Source organism: Anas platyrhynchos, chromosome 5 (assembly GCF_047663525.1).
Source record: "Anas platyrhynchos isolate ZD024472 breed Pekin duck chromosome 5, IASCAAS_PekinDuck_T2T, whole genome shotgun sequence".
NCBI classification, from domain to species: domain Eukaryota; kingdom Metazoa; phylum Chordata; class Aves; order Anseriformes; family Anatidae; genus Anas; species Anas platyrhynchos.
The window spans coordinates 31,749,207-31,771,743 of NC_092591.1; the positions used below are offsets into that span (position 1 = coordinate 31,749,207).

A 22,537-nucleotide genomic window follows, 5' to 3' on the forward strand; every position below is an offset into this window, starting at 1 on the left:
CAGGAGACATCCCCAGCCCTCAGGCTTGGCTCTTCCCCCCTCCTTTGTGTGACGGCCAAAGCCGTCTCATTTTGGCAACACAGCCAAAAACATCCATTCACAAGTGGGGCCTTATTCCTATCTCCTCCCCAAGCACCATAATCCAGGTGCAGCCCCCAGAGCCGTTATCATGGGGCAGAACAGAGGGACCATGCGTCCTGCCCTGCTGCTGAGGGCTGCTGCTAATTAGCAGTTCAGGGCCCAGTAAGGAGCCAGCCCTAATTACAAGGCAGAGGACCTCCGTTGCTGCCTTGCCTAAGTGTTCCCACATGCTGTCCGTGGTGCCAAGCAGCCACAAAGCTTTTTATAAACTCCCATCCATTTAGGTAAGATTCCTGGGGTTTGTGTACAGAGCAGAACAAGCCTCAGCAGGGCAGGGAGCGCCTTCAAATCCCCCTGCTCAACACGCGGCCGCTCTGATGAATGCATGCAGGAAATACAGTACCAAAGCCACACATATTGTACACCAGAACAATGCTCAGTTTCAGCCTTGCCTTTGTCCACACCTCATCACACTGCCTCGGCTGCATTTCTCAGTACAGGGGAGTCAAGTTTTGGGGGTGCCGGTACTTAGCACATCGAAACACCAGAGGCCAAGGGATCCTCCTTTTCCTGGTGGCTGCTGCTGCGGATTGACGTGGCAAAGCATTCATGGCTAGGCCTGCAAAACCCTTTGAGAAGCACAGCAGGAAGAGCACCTGCTGCTTTCTCAGGGTTTAGCATCCACAGGCCACTCAGGGAATGTATTTCAAACTGAGCTCACACATTCCACCGGTCTCTCCTCGTGCAAAGGACATGGGTTTTAGGCTTGGTGTTGTCCCCTCTACTAAGTGAGAGATGGGGACAGCCTGTGAAGTGGGGACACACAGCTCAGTCCCCCCCACTGTGGACAAGGATGCTCAGTTTCACTCAAAGAGCTGCTGCCAGCCCAGGTGAGTGCTCCACGCACCTTCCCTGGGCCCAAAAAACCAAAGCATACACAGTCCCACAGGGGCAAAAGTTTTACGGCACAGGCCAGAACACCACAAGGATGCCTCATCCTTCTTCCTCTGACATCTGCACTTCAGGATTTTAGTTCCCATCACGCAAAACCCAGATCAGCCAGGCTTTAATGTGCCTTGGTGGGTGACCTCTGAATCCATCCAGCCACCGTGGGGAAGGAGATGCTGTGCCCTGCAACAAAAAACAACATGCATGAAGCACGGGAACAGTTCCTCCACACATTTTCTTCGTTTATAGGAAAGTTGCCCAAGCAATGACTTCCTGAAGAGCTAGAGAGCAGGAAGTGCTGTTGGACAACTGCAAGGCCAGCACGCATAGTCACCAAGGGTCATGACCGTACCTTCACCCAGGGGAAACCGCTGCCCTGACTCCTCCAGCACTGCCTCCAGAGGCAGTGCAGGAGGGTCAAGGGGAGATTCAGACACTTCAATCCTCATCTCTTCCTTGGTGATGGTAAACTTCAGTTTGTTCCCCAAGTAGGAGACACCGGTAACTTTCAACTTGTGGACGTCATCAGGACACGAGGGGTTGAAGAGAAGGCTGGTCTTTGTGATCCTAGAAAGGCAGGAGCAAGTCAGTCAAAACAGCACCCCCTCATGTATCCTAGTGGCCCCTCCTCTTACTCCATGCATTTTCAGGCAGAAAGACTCCTAGGTGCATCCCAAGGCTCTCTAGGCAAATCCCAAACACAGCAACAAAGCATCTGGTGAAAAGCTACTGGGGCTGTGATTTCACAGCCCAGCACCCTCTGGTGTTTCTGTCCCTCTTCCAGTTCCTCAGCTTAGGATTCGTATGTTGGATTTTAAAATAAACAAACAAAAACACAGCAGGATTATACTTTTTCCCCTCTCAGTTTCCCGCTCCAGCTCAGGGGGTGACTTTATCAGCAGCTATGCTGGCAAAACTTCAGAAATGTCCTGCTCCGGGATGGGGAGGAGAACTGGGCACAGGAACAAGCAGTGGGCAGTAGAGTTGTATACAGATAATAAACTGCCAAAATAACTCAGAATAAACTCAAAGCCCCATATGTGCTCTTTCACAGAAAGATAAAAATCAGTCCAGCAGCTCAAACCCTTTCTCCAAAGCCTTATCCAAAGTCAAGCAGAGCCCATTTTTGTGTTTGGCTTTGGACCAAAAAATAAAAAATTAACAGTCACTAAATAAATCTCTTACTGAAATATTGACTTGTGAGAACTCTTGACTCTACTTGAGTCTACTGAGAGGACTTGAGAGAGGCCCTAGAGCAGAAACAGCACACTTCTCCCAAGCTGTTATACCAGACACACATGCCACCAGTCCTCAGCCTGAAATTAAATGGGGCTCACAGCCTGGGCCTGTGCTGCCCCGCTCACAGCGCTGCCTCCACGGAGGTACTCAGCAGCAGAGCAATGTGCCAGCCAGCCGTGGCTTACAATACGCAAGGCAGGAGTATGGTCTCAAGGACTACATCAATGTCATCGTGACATTTTTGGAAATTTGGCTCGAGCCCCAAAGTCTGTGGGTTGAGCCTATTGGAAGAGGGGCCCAAATCTGACACACACACTGCATCGGAAGACCTTGAAGCTTCGCAAAAGCTGAGATTAAGGTTTTCAGAGAGGAATATAGTAGCTCACACCCAGCTCCACCAAGAGTCTGGTGGATTTCTCAGCAGATTCTGGCCACACACACACAGAGTAAAAACACAGTGCTAGAAGGCCTTGCTGGCAATCAAAAGACTTGCCAGTGTGATCCATCCTCAATTAAACTCTAAGAATACACTCCAGGGACTGCTGCTTCAGGGTTGAAACCACCAAGCTGCTTCAGATGTGAGAGGCAGGCTTGAAATTATATGAAGAGCTTAGTGTGTTTTCTAAGGTATCTTAATGCTGCGGCAATTCCAGCTGACCACTTTTCCTCCACAAAGTTGCAGTCCTATGTGTGGATGGCAGATTACTTCAGAGGGGATGCAGAAGGACTTACACCTGTGTGTGTGGCATCTCTCACTGGCAAGGCAGCTGTTAGCCAGGCCATCTATGACCCTTTGCACTAGCATCCTTTTCCACACAGTTTCTGGGACTCAGCAGGAGATTTCCCCTCTGTTACATATGCTATTTTTAGTCTTTTGGCATGAAAAGAGCAAATACATTTCCCAGTCCCTTGCCATTTCAGCAACGTCACCATCTCTCACCATAGTGATATCCACCGTGGCCTGTGCAAAAAAAAATCTAGCAAAACAAACAAGCAAAAAAGGTGCAAAAGAAATGGAAAGAAGAATTTCTGCCTGCTTGAGACTCCCTTTCTACTCAGCAGAAAAACAGGGAAGGGAGAAAACAGCTTTGTTAAATAGCTCTTTTGCTCAAGATTACTTTTATCTCCTTCTTCCAGCAAACAGGAGGTTAAGTCTTGACTCCTTTTGAAGCCAATGGATTTAAACACTGACATAGCTGGAGGAGAAATGGATCAAAGCTCATCAATTCTGAGAAATCTGCTTTGTTCTCCAGTGGTGACCAACTGTCCCCAGTGACCACAGTTCATCAAGGATCGTTAACCACTACCTGCCAGGAGCCACTGGCAGATGTTCTGGAATTTGCTAGATGCTTCAAGTTCTTTTCTTTTTCACAAGCAACAAGTTGCTCCAGCTAAACGCTAACATTTCAAGTCACTTGTTGGTTAGAAATTAGACAAGACATAACGTAGGTCTCACCTGAACCCTGTGTAACCAAAGAGGACAGCTTGCAAGAATCCACCCATCCCTGTCAAGAAGTTCACAGCTCCAGATCCATCTGAATTCTCCACCCAGATCTACTCCAGTATGAGGGGGAGGAGGGGAAAAAAAGTCAGTGGTTTCACTGGGACCCTTCATACAGTTATGTGTGCTTGAATATGCTTACCATCACAGCCACATATTCGGGGTATTGCAACTATGCTGTTGCCCATCCCAGCATGAAGTAGGCCTTTAAAATACCGCCACCTCCATTCCCTTTCCCACCCCTTAAAGGAAGAAGGAAGCCTGGGATGAGCAGGATACTGACCCCTGGCTTTGTATTGCTTGGTAGGAAGCAAACACCTTCTTGCTGTTCTTTGGAAACATGCAGAGAGGAGACTGAGCGTGCAGCCACCCAGCTCAATATGATAATCATCTAGTGACTGCAAGCACACACAGCATAGATGGGACCTACTTGGGAACATGCAAGATAGAAACAAGAGACATTTGTCACATGGAAGCAGCAACAACACTCCACACAGCTGACCTTGAAGGGCTCCGTGATGTTGCTGAAACACTTGTTCAGTTGGCTCTGTGCTCTCTGCATCTCCTTCAGCTCCAGCCAGCCCACCGCAAACATGCTCTGCAGGAGGGAGAACTGTGCTTTTGCTGGCTGCTGTCTCCCTCAGGGGTGACTACGCTGCAAAGCCTCCAGAGTTACACCACAACTAGCAGTCTTCAGTGTAGATCCCTTTTGAACATATTTCTAGCTCCAAGATAACCGTCCGCGTTCTCTTATCACTTAAAGTAGGTTTATGCCCATTGATATGGGCTGGCATTGACTAACTCAGACAGAAATTACCACCTTGTGGATGAAAGCCACCTCAGACTTTGCCCCTCTCCTTACCCAGGTCATGGCTGGCCCATTCACGTCGGTGACAGGTTCATACATCTCCAGATCATTCCTCCGGACCTCAGGGCTCATGGAGTGCATCAGAGGGAATCCAAGCAAGACAACATCAGCTTGTTTCACAGGATCATCTGGGAAAAGGAGCCAAGAATCAGTCAGACCACATATGCCAGCCAGGAATAATTGATTGTCTATTTACTAAAGGGAATGAATCTGGAATACAGAATCATAAACTTAAAACAACAAAAACCACATCATGTTGGAAATATTGTGGAACTGCAAGGAGGACAAGTCATCGCTGCCTTGCTAAAGGCAAGTAAAATGTACAAAGGGGGCATTAAATTGAATGTTCACTTCCACATGAACTTTCACTGCCAGAGGTTGCTGGAGTGGCAATACATCGCACTTGACCTTGGAAGGATAGACCTAGCTACCAGCATATAAGTTCATAGCCATCATGTCATCTGCAGCCCAGTAGCCCATGCTCTCAAGACCTCTTTCTACCCTCTGCATACCTAAAATTCTTACTTGTATGACCACAATAATGAAAAATGATCCACCAAGAAGCAGGAAAAAAACATCTACAGATCAGGATCCCCACACTGGCAACCCAAATGCTGCACTGAGAGAGCAAAAGCTAGAAGGTTTTGCTTCAGCCAACCATTCAGGCACTGCCCCTGCCTCTCGTGTGCTTCAAAAGAAAGAGCACCTACCAATTCAAAGGTCTGCTTGCTGCCCCTCCGCTCACCTGGGCTGTAACCATCGTACTCAGGATGATATTTCTTCTCCATATCAAAGGGCACTTTGATTTTGTTGGCACATTCCACCCACTCCTCTGGCACAGGGATCAAGAGGTCTTGAGCAATATCAGCTGCAAAACGTAAGCTGAAAAGGAGCGAGGAGCAATGTTTTATATCAGGCACGAGTGCCTGTGACCCCTTAGAGAGGGAAAGAGAAGGGAGGGAGAAACACAAAAAACTAATTGAGCCATAACTCACCGCCAAAGAAGCAGGTGCTTAGAAAGAATATGGGTCAAAGTCTAAGCTCGGGGTGACAGCTTTCATTGCTGGAGCTGGGACTCCATGTCTACCTACATATATTTCCAGCTGGCTAATTGTCTAAACATCCCACACAATGCAGGGAGATGAAATGAAAAACTTGTGAAATGCCTCTGCCTAATGCAGATACCTGAAGGGTCAGGTGAACTGCCAGGCGAACATCTACCTCCTTCCACCGACTGCAAACAAAGGCCAAGGAGACCAGCTCAGACAGAGGTATGCAAAGAGAGGAAAGGAGTGCAGCATGTGGGAGACTTGCTGTCTCCTACCCCTGCCAAACAGCTAGCCAGAAGAGAAGAAAATTGGCCCAGTGCCTTAACCAAAGCATGCGTGTTACCTCCGCTGGGCCAAGGCATTGGTGTAAGCAGAGTTATCAACCTGGTAGTGATATTCGTCTGGGGGCATGACACCTGGAGGGAGAGAAAGGGGACACTTCACACTGCAGTACACCCAAGGTTTGCCGTGGCTTTGTGCCCCTCCTCAGGGAGCTGGCACAAGAAAGGGAACCCCTCCATTGCACTGATACCTGCTCACATGACTAGCGTGGTGGAAAAATTATTAATCCTTAAGATTTGAGAGGTCTAAGAAGTTTATCCTAATGAAAGGAACACTCCTTTCAACCAAAAGTTAGTAGTCCTGATCGTTTCTATCTCCCACTACTGAGCTAATACTGGATGTGCTCCTCCTATAGACCCTAAGGAGTCCATCCCTCCCAGAAATGTGAACTTGGTTTCATTAACAGATGATTGTCCAACATCCATTCTTCCCAAGAATGTATTTCTGCCTTTTTAACATTACAATGATTTTCCTTATGTCCTTGAAACAGCATATAAGTGGGGCCTCTGCAACGACTGGGCAGAGAGCATGGAGGAAGAGATGTGCCTGAGCATTCTCACTACGATAATCATTAATAACTACTGAAAACACCTGTCTTGAATTGTACCTGCATTATTGCATGCTTGGAGTCCTGATATTTCCTGACAGTAGGTGTTGCCTCCCTGTTTCTGGAAGTGATCTCAGTGCAATGCTCAGTAGAGGGGAATGTAAGTGGTGTTTGCGTTTGCTGTAAAGAAGAAACACCCTCTCTAACAGCTTTATCAGTTAGCTTTGATGATCCTTGTGGCTTCGTTCCAACTTGGAATATTCTGTGATTTAGCTGAGAAGGTACAGACTCTTAAGGCAGCAGACATCCTGAGGGCATTTCCCTTACTTCAGAGCCGAGACTCGTAAGCAAGGTGACCTTCAAGTCCTTAACTGGATATATTTCCCTAGTTACAAGCTCAACTCCTTCTCTTGCTGATGTCCACTTTCCAAAGGAAAAGTGAAAACAGGCATTTCATGTGCCTCCTTCTGGGACAACTTTCAGGACAGTGGGGTTTAATACAAAGGATCTATTGATCACAAGCTAACCTGCAGCAACTCCGAGGGCTTTTCTAGCTCTGATCACCCCAACTGCATTGAGATCTTTTCGCACTAATCCAGCCATCTCCTCCACACCCTCTGCCAACAAACAGCTCTGCATCTCTTCTAGATCTTCCTCAAGTCACTGGTGATGTGTGCTCACTCAAGATAAAATGCTTCAGCAGGATTGCTGCCTGTGGAGACACCCTTTGTCCTGCCAGACATCTCAGTGGTTGTACTTAGTTGGCACCAACAACACCAGGAGACCTTCAACGAATGAACTCCTGCAGGCTACTGTCAGATTTAAACTCAGGTCTCATAAAAAAAAAAAAAAAGTTTGCCTGGGTTGCCAAGTCATAGAATGGCTCAGGTTGGAAGGGTTTGCATTCCTTTTTTTTTTTTTTTTAAATAAGCTTCCTGTAAGTATTGAAAAGCTGCAATGAGGTCACCCGAGTCCTCTCTTGTCCAGGCTGAAGATCCCCAGCTCTCTCAGCCTCTCTCCATAGGAGAGGTGCTCCAGCCCTCCGAGCATCTATGTGGCCAGAGCAGAGGGGGACAATCCCCTCGCTGCCCTGCTGCCACCCCTCAGGTGATGCAGCCCAGGATGCAGGTGGCCGCCTGGGCTGCAGGCACACACTGCTGGGTCCTGCTGAGCTTTTTGTCCACCAGCACCCCCAGGTCCTTCTCTGCAGGGCTGCTCTCAGTGAGTTTTTCTCCCAGCCTGTGCTCCTGTCTGGGATTGCCCCGACCCAGGTGCAGCACCTTGCACTTGGACTTGTTGAACCTCATTACGTTGTTATGGGCCCTCTTTTCAAGCTTGTCCAGGTCCCTTTGGATGGTGTCCCTTCCTTCTGGTGTGTTGACTGCACCACTCAGCTTGGTGTCATCTGCAAATTTGCTGAGGGTGCACTCAATCCCACTGATAAAGATATTAAACATTACTGGTCCCAAAACAGACCCCTGAGGGACACCACTTGTCACCAGCCTGCACCTGGACATGGAGCCATTGACCACCACTCTCTGGGTGCAGCCATCCCATCAATTCCTTATCCATCCTTATCCACTGAATGGTCTGCCCTTCAAACCCATCTCTCTCCAATCTGGAGATCAAGATGTCATGTGGGATTGTGTCAAAGGCCTTACAGAACTCCAGGTACATGACATCAGCCAGACTGTCCTTATCAACTGATGCAGTCACTGCATTGTAGAAGGCCTCCAGGAGCATTTGTTCCATGATCTCCCCAGGCACAGAGGCGAGGCTCACTGGTCTGTAGCTCCCCAGGCCCTCCTTTCTACCCTTTTAAAAATGAGAGTGATGTTTCTCTTCTTCCAGTCACTAGGGGTTTCACCTGACTGTCAGGGCTTTTCAGGTATGATGGAGAGAGGCTTGGCAACTCCATCAGCCAATTCCTTCATGACCCGGGATGCATGGCATCGGGCCCCATAGACTTGTACCTGTTCAGTTCCGTCAGGTGGTCTCCAACCTGTGTTCTTCACTTACAGCTCCCCCAACCTCTGTCTAGGCGTTCAGCAACTCAAGAGATGTGGGAAGCCTGACTGGCAGTGAAAACTAAGGCAAAGAAGTTGAGTCCCTCAGCCTTCTCCATGTCTGTCGTTATCAGTTCTCCCTTCTCATTTATCAGAAGGCGGGCACTCTCCTTGGCCTCTCTTTTCTGTCCAGCATACCTATAGAACCCCTTCTTGTTATTTTTTACATCTCTTGCCAATCTCAGTTCCATTTGTGCCTTGGCTTTCCACATCCCGTCCCCACACATCCAAACAGCATCCCTGTACTCTCCTCAGGCCACATGTCCCTGCTGCCACTGCCTTATTTCCTTCTCACGCCCCAGTTTGACCAGCAGGCCCTTGCTCAGCCATGCTGGTTTCCTGCCTTCCCCGCTTGATTTCTTACACGTGGGGGTAGAGAGCTCTTGCACTCAAAGGAAAACATCCTGAAAGAGCTGCCAGCTCCGATCAGCTCCTCTATTCCTAAGAGCAGTGTTCCAGGGATCTCATCTACTAGGTCTTTAAATAGTTGTAATTTCCCTTTTCTAAAGTTCAGGGTCCTGACTTTGCTCTCTGCCAGGCCCATATTCCCTCAAGATCACGAACTCAAGCAGGGTGTGGTTCCTGCAGCCCAGACTGCCTCCAATCTTCACCCCTAATGAGTTTATCAGCACTGGCGAGCACTGGGTCCAGTAATGCCTCTCCTCTGGTTGGCTTTTCTAACACCTGGACCGGGAAGTTATCCTCAATGCACTCCAGGAGTCTCCTGGATTTCTTACAGCCTGCTGTGCAGCTTTCCCAGCAGATATCTGGGTAGCTGAAATACCCCCCACCATGAATGCCTGCAAGCACAATGCTGCTTGTAGCTGAAAGCCACGTCCACGGGCTCCCCTTGATCAGGCAGCCTGTAGTAAACCCCAGCCATGAGGTGTCCTTTATTGGTCCAGTCCTTAACTTTTATCCACAAACTCTCAACCTGTCTGTGGCTGTCTCTCAGAGGCAGCTTTTCACTGTTGAGACATTTCTTATAGAATCATAGAATATCCAAATTGGAAGGGACCCACCAGGATCATCGAGTCCAACTCATGTGTCTGAAAGCATTTTCCAAATGCTTCTTGAACTCTGGCAGGCTCGGTGCCATGAGCCACTCCCCTGGGGAGCCTGTCCCAGTACCTCACCACCCTCTTGGTGAAAAACCTTTTTCTGAAATCCAACCTGAATACTTAACATAAGCAGGGAAGGAGGTGTAGGAGTGCTGCCCTCCATCCCTTCTGAAGCCCTTCTTGTAAGCCTCTTTTCCAGTGTTCCTGTTACGTGATCCATCCCACCACATTTCCATGACAGCAATTAAGTCATGGTTTTCTAATTTCCCTGTGGTTTCCAACTCCTCCCACTTGTTTACCATGCTGAGTGCACTGGTGTAGAGGCACTTCAGCTGGGCCATCTGCCACATCACCTTTTTAGAGGAGTCCTTCCCCAGTTCCTTTGGGACAATTCACAAGCGTTTCCCTGCTGTCTCCTAAAGCGACAGTGTTCCCAGGTTCACTTCCATCATGCAGAGGAACATCCCTGTCCCCTGCTGAGCCTCTCTCCCTCCTCTCTAAAGCCCTCATACCCTATTTTCCCAAGCGCCGCCAGTCACACCATCAGACCTCAAACAGCACCCAGTCTTGTCGCATCAATTTATACTGCCATGGAAGGGGACGTTGAGGGGTGTCCTGTGAGCAGCAAGGGGCTGAGAGAAAAACAATTGGTCTTGTGGCACTGAAAAATCTGGGCATCTTGCCACATGGATACAGATGTGGATAACAGGGCAGGAGGTTACAGAACCCACACATTCCCACCCAGGTCTGGCTGGAGGGGCTCTGAGCCTCTCTTTGCAAAGCCCTTCCCAACAAACAGGCCTGGCACTTGCAGAAGTACCTCTGATGTGGTAGCATTGCTCCTCCTCGCTCCACACCATCCTGCTGCACCAGTACTGAGCCACAGCCCCCACCAGCTTCCATCCTCCATCCTCCCTGAACAACTTCTGGTCCTGGAAGGAGCCAAAGCCAGAGAAAAACAGGGATGAGGGAAAAACAGGGAAGCATGAGGGAAATTCAGACAGGCCTAGATTCAGCAGAAGGAAAGGAGTTATAAGAAAATACACAGAGCAGGGGAAAAAGGCAGAAGACTGGCCTGAATTGAGTCAATAGGATGCCGAGCCACCCATGGAGGATCAAGAATGGGAGGAGGAGATGAAGAAAGGATCCCAGGATGCTACTGGCAGTTCCGACAGGAGCAGATAACTGCAGTGTCTCTGAGAAGAGACAGTGACAGTCATCAGATGCCCTACAGGCCTTACCACCAGGCTCTCTGTGTGGCAAACGCTCGCTTTACCTGCGTGGTGTAATAATACTGCTCAAAGGCCATCAAAACATCCCCAGTGATGTGAATTTCTTGGGCTCCATAGATGTCCTCAGGACAGACCTCCTGGCCAGTGGCTGCACTCTCCCATGGGAACTTAGCACCCTGCTGGGAGAAGACACCCATGGAACAGCTAAACACAACCTCTCCTGACACTCTTCCCTGTTTACAGCCTGCAGGCAAAGCCCAGCTCACAGCCTCTGGCTAAAGATAGAGCCACAGAGGAGGAAGAAAGTCTAACGGTGCTGCTGGGTGACGCTGGCTGGGCTGCACTGTCCCCAGCCCAACAGCCCTGTCCCCACCTTGTAGCCTTGCTCCTCTGCATTGCGTAAGGCTCCTTCCAGCATGCGAATTCGGTACTCCAGAATGGCTCGGGCAGCCTCAGGGTAAAACAGCAGGATGTTTGGGAACACCCAGGTGTCCTGAAAACATCGAGCAAAGCAAGGTGGTGACATTGGCTGGCTGGGCACCCAGCTGCTCCCACCAGTTCAAGTCCACCCCCAGTCCTGAATGCTCTGACCATGACTTTGCTGCTGCTTAAAGGTGCTGTCACATTGGCTCACTAAAAGGGATAAACCCTCAAAGGTCTGTTTCTGCCCTCACAAGTGCATCTAGGCACCCAAACCTCCTATCCTCTGCTAGCCACCCCCATGGTATCTTGCTAGGATTATCTCGGCGGGACCGTCAGCATGCAAAGGAGGGGAGGTAGGAGTCCTCCAAAAAGCCAAGGGCTCTGGTGTGAGTCAAAAATAAGGCCCACAGGACTAAAAAGCCTTTGCCCATTTGAAAGACCAGGCTGGGTGCAGCACAGGGGACTCAGCACCATCTAGCCGTGTTTCTCGCTCATGTTATGCTTTAAATATTCAACTGCAGAGCTGCGTGCTCATTTGGTGCAGCTATCTCCAAGGGCAGCTCTGAGCCTCTGGTCAGGGCAAAGTTGCCCAGATGGACTGGATTGCTGAGTACACACCAAACCCATGCCAAAAAGCTGAAAACATAGAAAACACTTGCTTTTTCAATAGTTACCTCAAGCACAATAGGGTTTGCTGATGTCACCAAAGCTGGGAGGATTTCAGGCTGGTTTCAACTTGTTTCCCGTATGTTAGTGGCCTTGCTTTAAACTAGACACTGAAGTTCCCTTTGCTTTGGCCTCCCCTGGGTGAGTGACCTATCTTAGCATGGGGAAGAGAGCTGCCCTGCCGTGGGATCCCTCTTGGCCTCTCACCCCCACTGCCTATACACCAACACCAGCCTTCTAGCTTGGCTTTAGGCAATTAACTTTTGAGTTAGAGGAAATAACTAACATGAGTAATACCTAGGGTGGAGTTGAGCCTCACTAGCTGTTAGCTAAGGAGAAGCAGGATGCTCTTCTACAAGAGGCTGGTGCCAAGACACCCCTACCATCAGCAAGGAGGCGAGCAACCTCACACCGAGTTTTCTCCATCCCAGTTGTTGCTCAACACCCCGAGGTGAACCGACAGCACAGCTTTAACCCACCTGGTCCCAGAAGACGTGCCCCCAGTAGTCCTCACCCTGGGTGCCATTGGACAAGCCACCAGGGCTGATGCCATGGAATATGAAACCCGGGTTGTCCCGGGGAGGGATGGCACTCAGCAGGTAATACAGACACCCGTACAGGGCCTGTCTTAGAGGCAGAGGGCCATCCAGGTCGATGCAGCACCCTTGCCACAGCGCATCCCAGGCATGGATGTGGGAGGAATGCAGGGAGCCAGAGGCAATGAGGGCCAGCCCCTCGCTGTAGCTCCTCTTCACCTCCTCTTCGCTTTCAGCCACAGCTGTCAGGAACTCCCAGGATCGCTCCTGCTCCTCCCCGCACAAAGTCAGGTCTTGTGGCACAGGAGTCCAGAGCATGTGAACAGTAGGCTGGGGTCCCCCTTCTACCTCAGGAACCAGCGTCGTCCCATAGACGTAGCTGCAGGGGATGGAAAAAAGGAAGGGAAAAGTAAGAGCAGAGCAGAAGTGCAAATCTACCCATGCAGGGTGAACCATCAGCTGAATTTTTCCCCTGTTCCCACCTATGAAAGAAGCTCCCTTGTCCCCATACTTCAGCTCAGCTGCAGTCTCAGTTTCAAACTGTAGAATACTGAGATCCATCACAACTCTCACTGGATCCCCAGCCCCACAAAGCCATTTTTAGAGGTTATCTCCTCCAAGCTCACAATTTTACCCAAACTCATTTCTGTGGGCTCTGATGCTCTTGTGTGTCAGCATAGATAATAATTTTGGCATTGCAGCTAATAAAAGTGTTTCTATATATTTAATATATAATAAATAGACATATGCATGTGTGTATATTTGTATATGTATGTATGTATGTATATATATATACACTTCTTGTTCCTGTCAGGAAGAAGTAAATTTGCACAAACCTCAACAATACTTATAATCTTAGTCTAGCTCTAGCCTTATTTTTTCAGTTTCCTATCTGGGAACAAGGCAACGTGTTACAGTCTGTGAAGGATTTGTTCCAGGCCAGGCTCCTGCCTGTGATGCAAACTCACTGTGCTCCCTGGAAGTCCGGTCCTTGGTGCAGGTCCAAGTCCTGGCTCTTTGGCACAAAAGGAGTCTGGAGCTGCACTGTGATGGGTTGGCCGGTGTGAGCTGACCGCCGGATGGTGATGCTGAAGGCCATCAGGTGAACAAGGGAATGGTGAGCGTAGATTTGATGGGTGGCTGTATAATCGGTTGACTGAAGCACGTGGCTGAAGGTTCCTGCAAGTGCAAGAGTCAGCCTTTTTAGCCACCAGGTCCTGATGATCTGCCCCAGACTACCATTTCTACCTTATTTACTGGTCCCTATTGGCAAAGGAACAGTCTTCCCCAGATCCAGGCCAGAACATAGATTTTGACTGGACAACACTGTTAACACACTAAATCTGACCAAGCTGGTGAGGAATAGATTTATAATTTATTTTTTTTAAACAAGGTTTCACAATTAAACAGTCTTTACTGAGCCTGGCTCCAGCAAGGGTTGAGATATAATCTGAAAATCACCTGCTTTTATTCTCCACTTATTCCAGAGCAACTTCATAAGAGTAATGTGGGAAAGGAAAGTCTTCTGCATGTCTTCCATGCATGAATGAAAGTGCCCATTTCATTCAATACGTACCACTACTAAGAAATTTGCTTCTGAAAATAAAACAATTTAGTACTCTGTAAAGCTAAATCCTGAAATCTGCAAAATGAGCACTCACAGAGGGATCAGCAAAAAAACCCTCCTCACCTTTCTTCCAACTAGACATTCCAGTGCATGACATCAAGGTCAGAGCTGGCTGCTGTCCAAAGGCAAGAGCAAACAATGCCATATCCATTTCTGGCTCCTTTAAAAACACGTTGTGGGGTTCACTTTATAATCATTAGTAAGCTGCCTCCAAAATAAATGCCTGCACCTGAACCAAACAGTTAGACACCTATGACAGTCAATGTAATCCGGGGTACGATTCATTTCATCTCTTTATAAACATTTGAATTGATGGATCAAATCTCCTTTGCCAACAAAACTACGTATCTGTCCTGCACAGAAACTCCAGCACTGACTGCACCTAGAGCAATGAATTCCACTGCTGGGGTGGAGCTGACATCCTTCACAGACCTAATTGGTACACACTGAGTCAACCCCACGGGTGAGTGGAGAGCAGGGAGATGAAAGATGTGAGCTCCTGGAAGAGGCAAGGAGGCTTAACTTCTAGCAGAGGGTGGCCAGCAGTTGGAGAGGAAGAGCAAAGGGCGCACATGCTGCAGGTAGGAAAGCTGCAGGACAGGGACACCTTCTGTGTGCTTTGCTCTTTACCCGTCCGGGTGTTCAGGGTGAAGGTCTCAGCCAGGCTGTCTGCACCAGGCACAGTCATTCTCACATTGAGGGGGCTGGGGACATCAGCACGGTGCGTGTCGCCCACCGCGCCGTTGTACACCCCGTTGACATGGAGGATGTCCCGGTACACACGGGTGCCGAGGTACGCGTTGGTCACCGTAGCAAGAAGGCGCTGGTCTGAGGGCAAACAAGTGGTGGTGAACACAGCAGGGTCCTCCTTGCCGTCAGTCATTTTTACCAGTCCAAGCTGCAGAACAAAAATAAAAAAAGTAAAAGTCAGAAGAAAGGGTTGGATGGAGCAATCCCAACACAAAGTTGGTGTAAGGCCGAGCATGGTTGGGGGGGAGATGTCAGCTGAAAATGGTGGCTGCAAATGGCCCCTCTTTGCACAACCTTCCTGCTCATCTGCTTCCAGCCTCGCTATATTCCTAGGGTCTCTGTTTCCTTTATTTTCCCTTCTGGTCACCACCAGCACCTCCAAGGCACAGTTTTCCTCCATCCCAGTGCCTCAGGTGTGTCAGCTCCACCTAGGCTCATTTCCTCCTGTGTAGCTTCCTTTTTGGCAGACATCTCCCAGCCAGCTTCTCTACCTTACCCAAATCTTGCGTGCTCATTGCTATTATCACTTCTCCATTTTTTCCCCTTTCACTTCCCTCTCCATGCTAGTATCTCACCACTTCCTCCCAATACATTGCATCACACAACAATCTTCCTCTTCCTTCCTCTTCTTCTTCCTCCTCCCAACATTATTCTACAACATTACTGAATATTCTTTTAGTCTTTATCCTCGTGGTACCTCCACACTTCCCTCTTGCATCTCTAGTTTCACTTCAGTTACTGGCTTGCTCAGGAAGGAACATCGTGTTTCTTTTATATAAATATATATATATGTATGTATGTATTTTTACATACATGTATGCGCATATAAAGAGAACTTTGCAGAAACGAGTTGCACCTGGTGCCTCACAGCATTAGGCACTGCATTAATATAAAAAATGATAGAAGTAGAGCACAGACAGGCTCTCCGAGCAGAGGGAGGACACCAGCTCTGGGCAGTACCCAAAAGCCGTCCCCACGGGCTGCCCAGCCGTGCTTGGGGACAGCTCAGTTGGCTCGCGTCAGGCGGTGTCCACGATCAAATCACAAGGCAAAGCACTCCTCCTGCCTGCAGAGAGGGAGTTAAAAAAAAGAGGTGTGGGAAGTTCGGAGATTTGACCTTGCCTTTCATGTCAGGCTGTGCTCGGACTCTGACCACGCAGGCTGCTGCCGTGGGGCCCTGGTGGAGGGGAGACGACGGAAGTTGCCCAACTGAGATGGGAGGAAGGAAATAATTCCCCCCGCCCTTCCCCTTCCTTAAAAATTATCTGGTTGACACGTAGGTACTTGCCTAGATAAGCTCACCGTCCGGCACACCAGGGACTGGGGCTGCCTCAAGCACCAGGAAAGAGGGACTGAGACAAAAAAAAAAAAAGTTTGTCAGCTGAAAGCTGTCCAAGGAATTCAGCAATGAGCACAGCCCTGGCAGACGGCCACCATCGCTCTCCATTGAGAAAGCAGCACAAAGACCTCTGCAGAAGGAATTGTGGCTGACAACTGCCCTTTGTCCCCAGCTGCATTGTGACCCTTTTACTTGCCTGCTTTTGGAGACCCAGACTTCAGCTTTGTAACTTTCCAGCTTCCGTCCTTTGAACCACTGCTGGCGCTGCAGCGTGTTTTTCTGGTGCAGAGCAGTCCCCACCCTGATTTGCTGTGCCACGAAGGCACTTCTAGCATGAATCCCCATTCCTCCCAGACCCCAACACCTTCTGTCATTTTTAAAACCCTGTCACACACAGAACACAAGGGTTTACTGAGCTGTCCTCAAAGATGCCCAGCTTACCTTCTGCTACAAGGTCAAACATGCTTTCTTCCGCATGTTGAGCTCAACCTGCTAGGCTGCATCATCTTGACACCACCCAAACACAGAAACACCTGTAAAACCACGTCTCGTGTAGCACCCAAACCCCAATTCCAGCTTGCTGATGCAGATAAGCCATGGCCTCGATGCACCAGAGGCCCTGCTTTGGAGGAGCAGCTGTATGTCTCCAGCAGAGACTGCTTTGAGACAGCCAGCAGCCATGGCGCTGCACAGACATCCTCTATGCCCAAGACCACAACTACACATTTCCCTGCAGATCTTTCCAGAGCAATGTTCTTACCATCCCGTGTCACAGTCTGGCTTTATACACGAGCAGAAAAACAGATGTTGCAATCGCCAACTGCAGTGGCCAAATTCATCCCATATGTCCTGCAGCAAAGGGAGATGGCTGCTCCTCTGCAGACACACTCGTGCTCTCCATCAGACGTGGCAGCCACAGAAAGGCACAGAAGCATTGCGTTGCTGACCCAGGCTTAGGAAGCGGGGGCATTAAGGGGAGGGAAGAAAGAAAAAAATAGGAAGTTACCGTAGACCTAAGTGCACGTTTCTCTCTGGATTCCAGATGTGCCTCCAGTTCATTTGTCAGTGCCCACTGGAAGATGGAGGTCCCAGATCCGCCTCTTACTTCATTCGGTGTCTCCTCTCTCAGTCTGATCCTGCTCCCTTTCCCTCACCTTGTCTCCAAGGTCAGCCCAGGCAAAGGGCAACCTCAGCTTTCATTAGCTTTCAAGTTCCTGTGAGTAAGAGCATGGTCAAGGCTCCCTGCTCAACCAAACCGAGCATCACCTGTGTCCCTGATGCAGGGGAGCACTGCATTAGCAGCTTGCCTGGCACCTGAAACACAGTCCTGCCATGCTACAGCTGCTGGAAAGCTTCGAACTGAGTATGGGAGAACGTAAAAATAATCCACCCTACACCAAATGTGAGCAATATAGGTAAATGTGTAGGGCAGCATCAATGCCAAAATGCTTTAAGGTCAAATCCTAGCCTCTACACAGCCACCCTCTGTAGCCTGCATGATCCTTGGAAGGACAAACCTCCTTTAGCCAAAAGATCTAAGGTCCATTCCTCAGGGATCAGTGGACATGTGGAAAGCAGCATGGCCAGATGCTGTGACTCTTGTAGCAACCTACTGCCTCTGGCTGGTGCTCAGAGAGGATTATCTTATTGAACAATCCAGCATTTATGGGGTAAATACTACACATCTGTTCTACTCTGCAAATCCACAGAAAAGCCAATGTCTGACTCAAGCAAAGCTGTTATCAGTGTGAAGGAAGCAAATCCTTCGTCCAGAAGCTCTCCTAGGCAAGCGAAGACATTGCTTCTCTTTGCTTGCCATGGCTCGGGGAAGATGAACGCTCCTCACCACACCTTCCTGAGCAAGCCACTGTGAGTCACTTCAGGTTTATGCCTCAAGTCTCCCACAACCAGCACCAAAGAGAAGTGATAGTGACTGAGCCAGGAGGAACACGACCAGAAACCACGCTGAAAGCATCATGTAAGCTTGGAAAGGAAATAAATGAAATGTTCCTTGTCCCACCTCTGGGTCCAATCATGCTAAACAGGGCTGAGGGGTTTTCCATGGGCACACTTGGTAACATGTCCTGAAGCAGCTTCCAGGGAGGAAGGGGAAAGGAGAGGTCAAATATCAAGGATGTAAGAGTCAAGAACATGGGCTGTTCTACAGCTTCTTAGGAGACAGGGTCAAACTGTGGCCACTCTTGCTGTCCTCCATGTTCATCCCAGCAATGCTCCTCAACATGAGTATTTGTCTCACATGAGAAGATTGATCTACAGGAGCAAAAGAGGTTTCTCACCAAGGTTTTCAGAAAGGTACAGGAATGCTCCCCCCTTCCTTTGCACCCTAAAAAGCTGAGCGGGAGAGGATTGATGGAAGCAGGTGTTGCAATGTCTCCTAATACAATTAGGAGGAGGAAAGTGAGTAAGCACGAGATATAAACGGGGATTTCCCGGAGGTCAGAGGACTAAGAGTCTCCTTCCTTATCTCAACGTGGAAAGTGTTTTTGTGAAATTGCTCAAAAGAAGAAATCTTTGCTGTTGGAGGTTGCACCACCTCCACAGCTTTGTGACTGCCGCATAGGGAGATTTTCCAGCTCACTGTCAGCGAGTTGGAAAAAAGTTCTCATGAGACAGGAGTCAAAGAGGAACCCTTCAGAAAGCCAGTTGCATGCAGCAGATATGAGGTAAGAGAATTCTCTTAGTGCTTTTAAATTTCTTCAGTCATCTTTCATCAACAAAAGTGTGCTTGACCTGTCCTGGTCCACACAGCTCACTGGGCCACTTGTAAGGTAAAAAGCTGTGCCTTCCTGAGACAGCTGGTGCTCTGGTAGAAACTCTCTGACCTTCTCAATATAATAATAAAAACCCAGTTTTACCCCAAAGAGGAGCCTGCTGCACACCACAAAACCCCAGCAGCTGCCAGGAGAGCATTCCCAATTCCGTACAAATCTCAATAATCTTTCTGTGTAGCTGTTTTTAAGGGAGAGAAGAACAAAGCTGGGTTATTCAACGAAGCTGGCACGTGTTGAAGCAAAGGGGCCTGACTTGTCCCTCTGACAAGTGCCTGCACATCGCAGGAATGCGACCCAGGCTCGAGGCTTTCAGCCACTTCTGCTATCGGGTTGAGGCAAGTAGGAAGTTGCTTCTGCAAACATCAGCCCACCCTGACCAAACACCACCAACGAATCCGTCAGCGTCTCCAACAGTCCGTGGCTTGCAGGACAGATCATAATACCACGTACGGTGCCTGTACGTGCTTGGCTGGGAGCCTGTGCATTCGCTGGGCCACAAAGGGAAGACGGAGGAGCCGAGCAGCCATTGCTGGTTCAGGCCAAGCAAGGGTTGGCCATCGCATCTGTAATACCTTAAAGAATGCATATGCTTTTTAAGGGCCTTACAAATTTAACAAAGTTCAGAATAAAAGGTTTGCTCTCCAGCAGGACTTTGCAGAGATGCCCTCCCTTGATGGCTGGGGCTGCTGTTTGTGGGGTGCAGGCAGAAGGCCAAACACTCCCCGGGGGAGGAAAAACGCAGCGAGCACTGGAGGAGAGCCTCGAGGCTCGCAGGTTTTCCGCTGCCACGCTCCCAGGAGAGCAGGCCCAGTGCCGAGGGGTGGCAGCAGGGGGGTGGCACTGACGGGCTGGGCAGCTGCAGTCCGAGCAGCAGTGAGGAGGGCAGCGCTCAGCGTGCCACCATGTGGGGCTTCCAGGGGGGCTCCCGGCTGCTGGCCACCATGCTGCGGGCACCACGGGTCCCCCGGGCAGGGGTCACCTCCAAACCACCCGAACACCCGATTTCTGCTGGGGTGAGTAGCTTACGGGGGGGTAAAAAAAAAAAATAAACCGGGTGGGAGGGGGGGAGGTAGCTGGGGACGGCCTGGGTATTGGTATACAGACACAAATTTTTGCTGGGAATTAAAGTGAGGTGGGGGGAGTAGGAGGAAAAAAGGTGCACATGCACACACCTCCTATCCCCTAACCCCCTAGCTCTTGCTTCCCTTTTATTTTGTCCATTCAGAACCCCGCCTGCCTTTTAAGTCCCCTACAGCCCAGAGTGCCCTCCATGGGGCTGCTTGAAGGCCCCAGGCACCCCAACAGTGCAGGGATAGCCCCATTTCCCCCCCCAAATCCCCCACATTTTTACTGCCATTTCCAGAGGGGCACTCACCCCCAAAGCAGGTGTCCTCCTGGGCAGGGAAGGTTTGCTGCCCCCACAGAGCTGAGCTGTGCAGGTCCCTCCACCATTCCTTCCTTTGGCAGTGGGGACGATTTCCCACCAAAACAGCAGCTGCTCCAGCTGCAGAGACCCTCCTGGGCTGGGTGAAAGGAGCTCCAAAAAAAAGGAGCTTTACGCCAAAAATCCTGGGTGGGTTTCGCCGCCAGCTTTTGCTTGTGGAGTTTACCCCCAAGCTGCATTTCCAAGGTCTGCAATGAAGTGTTTCATGGGCCTGATGACTCTTCTTCAAGCCAAATAAGAAATAAAAATGACAGCACAACGGGTTAAGTGCCGTGCTTGTGTGCCAAGAATGGCAGAGGCTGCTGCGCGTTGCTCTTCCCACCTCAAAGTCATTTGAAAGTCAGGCACAGCTGCTTCTGGAAACTCTGTGGGCCCAAGCCTGAGTCTCGCTGCCGACAAGGGCACAGCCACGCTTCCCAGCAGGTATCGTGACCGAGAAATACAGAGCAATAGAAACAGACCTAGAGAGCAGCCAGCTTGGTCTGCTATTGGTAGAAACTGCTGTGCTTACCCAAATCTCCTTTCTACAGCCCCAAAAAAGTTTTCACCTGACAGCCTGGAAAGGGCAGGGCACACAGATGAGCTCATTCTGTTGCATTAGACGCCGCAGCATGCAATTGTCCTGGGGACCCCACGGGCATTGCAGCTGCTGTGCAGCCACCCCACTGATTGTTCTGGTCCTTCTCCCACCCGCAGGAGCAGGCTATCGCGCTGGCTGCCATGTTTACATGCTTCCTGGCACCAACAGCATGGGTCTTGGCACACGTGGAGCACTACAAGAGCAGAGGAGATTAAGAAGTGGCCAGAACCACCTACACCTGCGGGAGCAGAAGTGTGAGCGAAGATAAGATTACAGAACAGATCTTCACCCAGGAAAAACCCCCGAGTTTGTTCATTAAAATTCACGTTTGCATTAAACACTGGGGTCTGTGGGCTTTGCTTGGTCCGCGTGCTTGTTGGTAAGGGAACGAACCAGCAATCCTGTGCTGTCCTGGAGGCAGTATTCCTTGATAGGTTTGCAGCAGGCCTCAGGGATGCATGGTTTCCCACTTGAGCTTTTACCTAGCAGAGTTGCAGTGCAGCAAAAGGCAGATGCCAAGGAACTACTCAGCATGAGCACAGAAGAGAAAAATTAAGTTAAACTCCTGACAAGAAAATGCTCAAGGTTTTAAACATCACTTTAAATACCACTTTAAAAGTGGTCTGCTGGCTGCTACACATCTGACTTCTTTTGATCCTGTGTGAAGGCACACACCCCCCCAGCCCACCACCCAAACATACACCAAGCTTCCTAAGCCCAAGGAAAGCTGACAGCCAGCACTTGCTCCCACTCAGATCTGGAGAGCAAACCGTATTTCCAGGCATCCTGAAAAAACTTCTGAAACTGTCACAATTCAGTCAGACTACAGATCTTTACACTCACTTCAGAAGCCGCTCAAACATTTCTGTACAAACACTCCCCACAGCACAAGAGGGTTGTCAAAATACTCGGGGAAAATACTCGAGTACTGCCTCAACAGCACTTCCTCAGCTTTCTGACATGCTTCAGAAGTGATGGCAGCCCTATGAGCCTCCTGCACTGTTGGCACTGCCTTTACTCCCAACACGCAGCGACATGAGGCTGCTAAGGAAGTTCTATTTTTGAGTCCTCTTCCTGTCTTTAGCTATGAGGTAAATGGAAGATTTTCCTGACCAGAATGCTCATTCCCCCAGCATTCTCTTCGGAAGTCAGTAAAAGCAAGATCAGGAATGAGCTTTGGAAGGTACAACAAGGCAGGAGCTACAGAGTCAAACTGCATGAGCTAGGAGGAGAAAATATCACAATGCAATTCAACAGCTCAGCTAAGAGCAGAGCAAAACATTAAAGCTGATGGAATGGGCAGGGAAGACGTGGGCATTCAGAACTGAACCAAGAAATTTTGGCAAAAACTACTAAGAGGCAGAAGGGTTGAGGGTGAGCAGGTGTAAGGTTTGACAGTTTTACTTTTGCTGTTTTATAAAAGCTTAATTCTTCTTTGTCCAAGAC

General features: G+C 49.5%; 1 protein-coding gene and 1 long non-coding RNA gene across 17 annotated transcripts; one reads left to right on the top strand and one right to left on the bottom strand.

Moving 5' to 3' along the window:
- Positions 1-476: 476 nt before the first annotated feature.
- Positions 477-21,129, bottom strand: PGGHG (protein-glucosylgalactosylhydroxylysine glucosidase). 16 transcript variants are annotated; one of them, XM_038180413.2, is made up of 16 exons: positions 17,036-17,195; positions 16,225-16,288; positions 14,817-15,084; positions 13,528-13,738; positions 12,503-12,938; positions 11,308-11,427; positions 10,979-11,113; positions 10,523-10,634; positions 6,030-6,102; positions 5,383-5,519; positions 4,632-4,765; positions 4,272-4,367; positions 3,725-3,822; positions 3,209-3,229; positions 1,382-1,596; positions 477-1,212 (listed from the first exon to the last, which is right to left on the bottom strand). In XM_038180413.2, the coding sequence occupies exons 3-16, from the start codon at positions 15,067-15,069 to the stop codon at positions 1,148-1,150; spliced, it is 2,106 nt and encodes a 701-aa protein (XP_038036341.2). In that variant the 5' UTR covers positions 15,070-15,084; positions 16,225-16,288; positions 17,036-17,195; the 3' UTR covers positions 477-1,147. The 16 variants fall into 16 exon arrangements, with proteins under 16 accessions (XP_038036341.2, XP_012964503.3, XP_021134695.3 ...); XM_013109049.5 differs by lacking the exon at positions 17,036-17,195 and adding an exon at positions 16,717-16,854; XM_021279020.4 differs by lacking the exons at positions 16,225-16,288; positions 17,036-17,195 and adding an exon at positions 20,443-21,129.
- Positions 14,753-21,429, top strand: LOC106020235 (uncharacterized). The gene is made up of 3 exons (XR_001195665.5): positions 14,753-14,767; positions 17,318-20,080; positions 21,208-21,429. It is a non-coding gene; the product is annotated as an uncharacterized lncRNA (long non-coding RNA).
- The last annotated feature ends 1,108 nt before the right edge of the window (positions 21,430-22,537 follow it).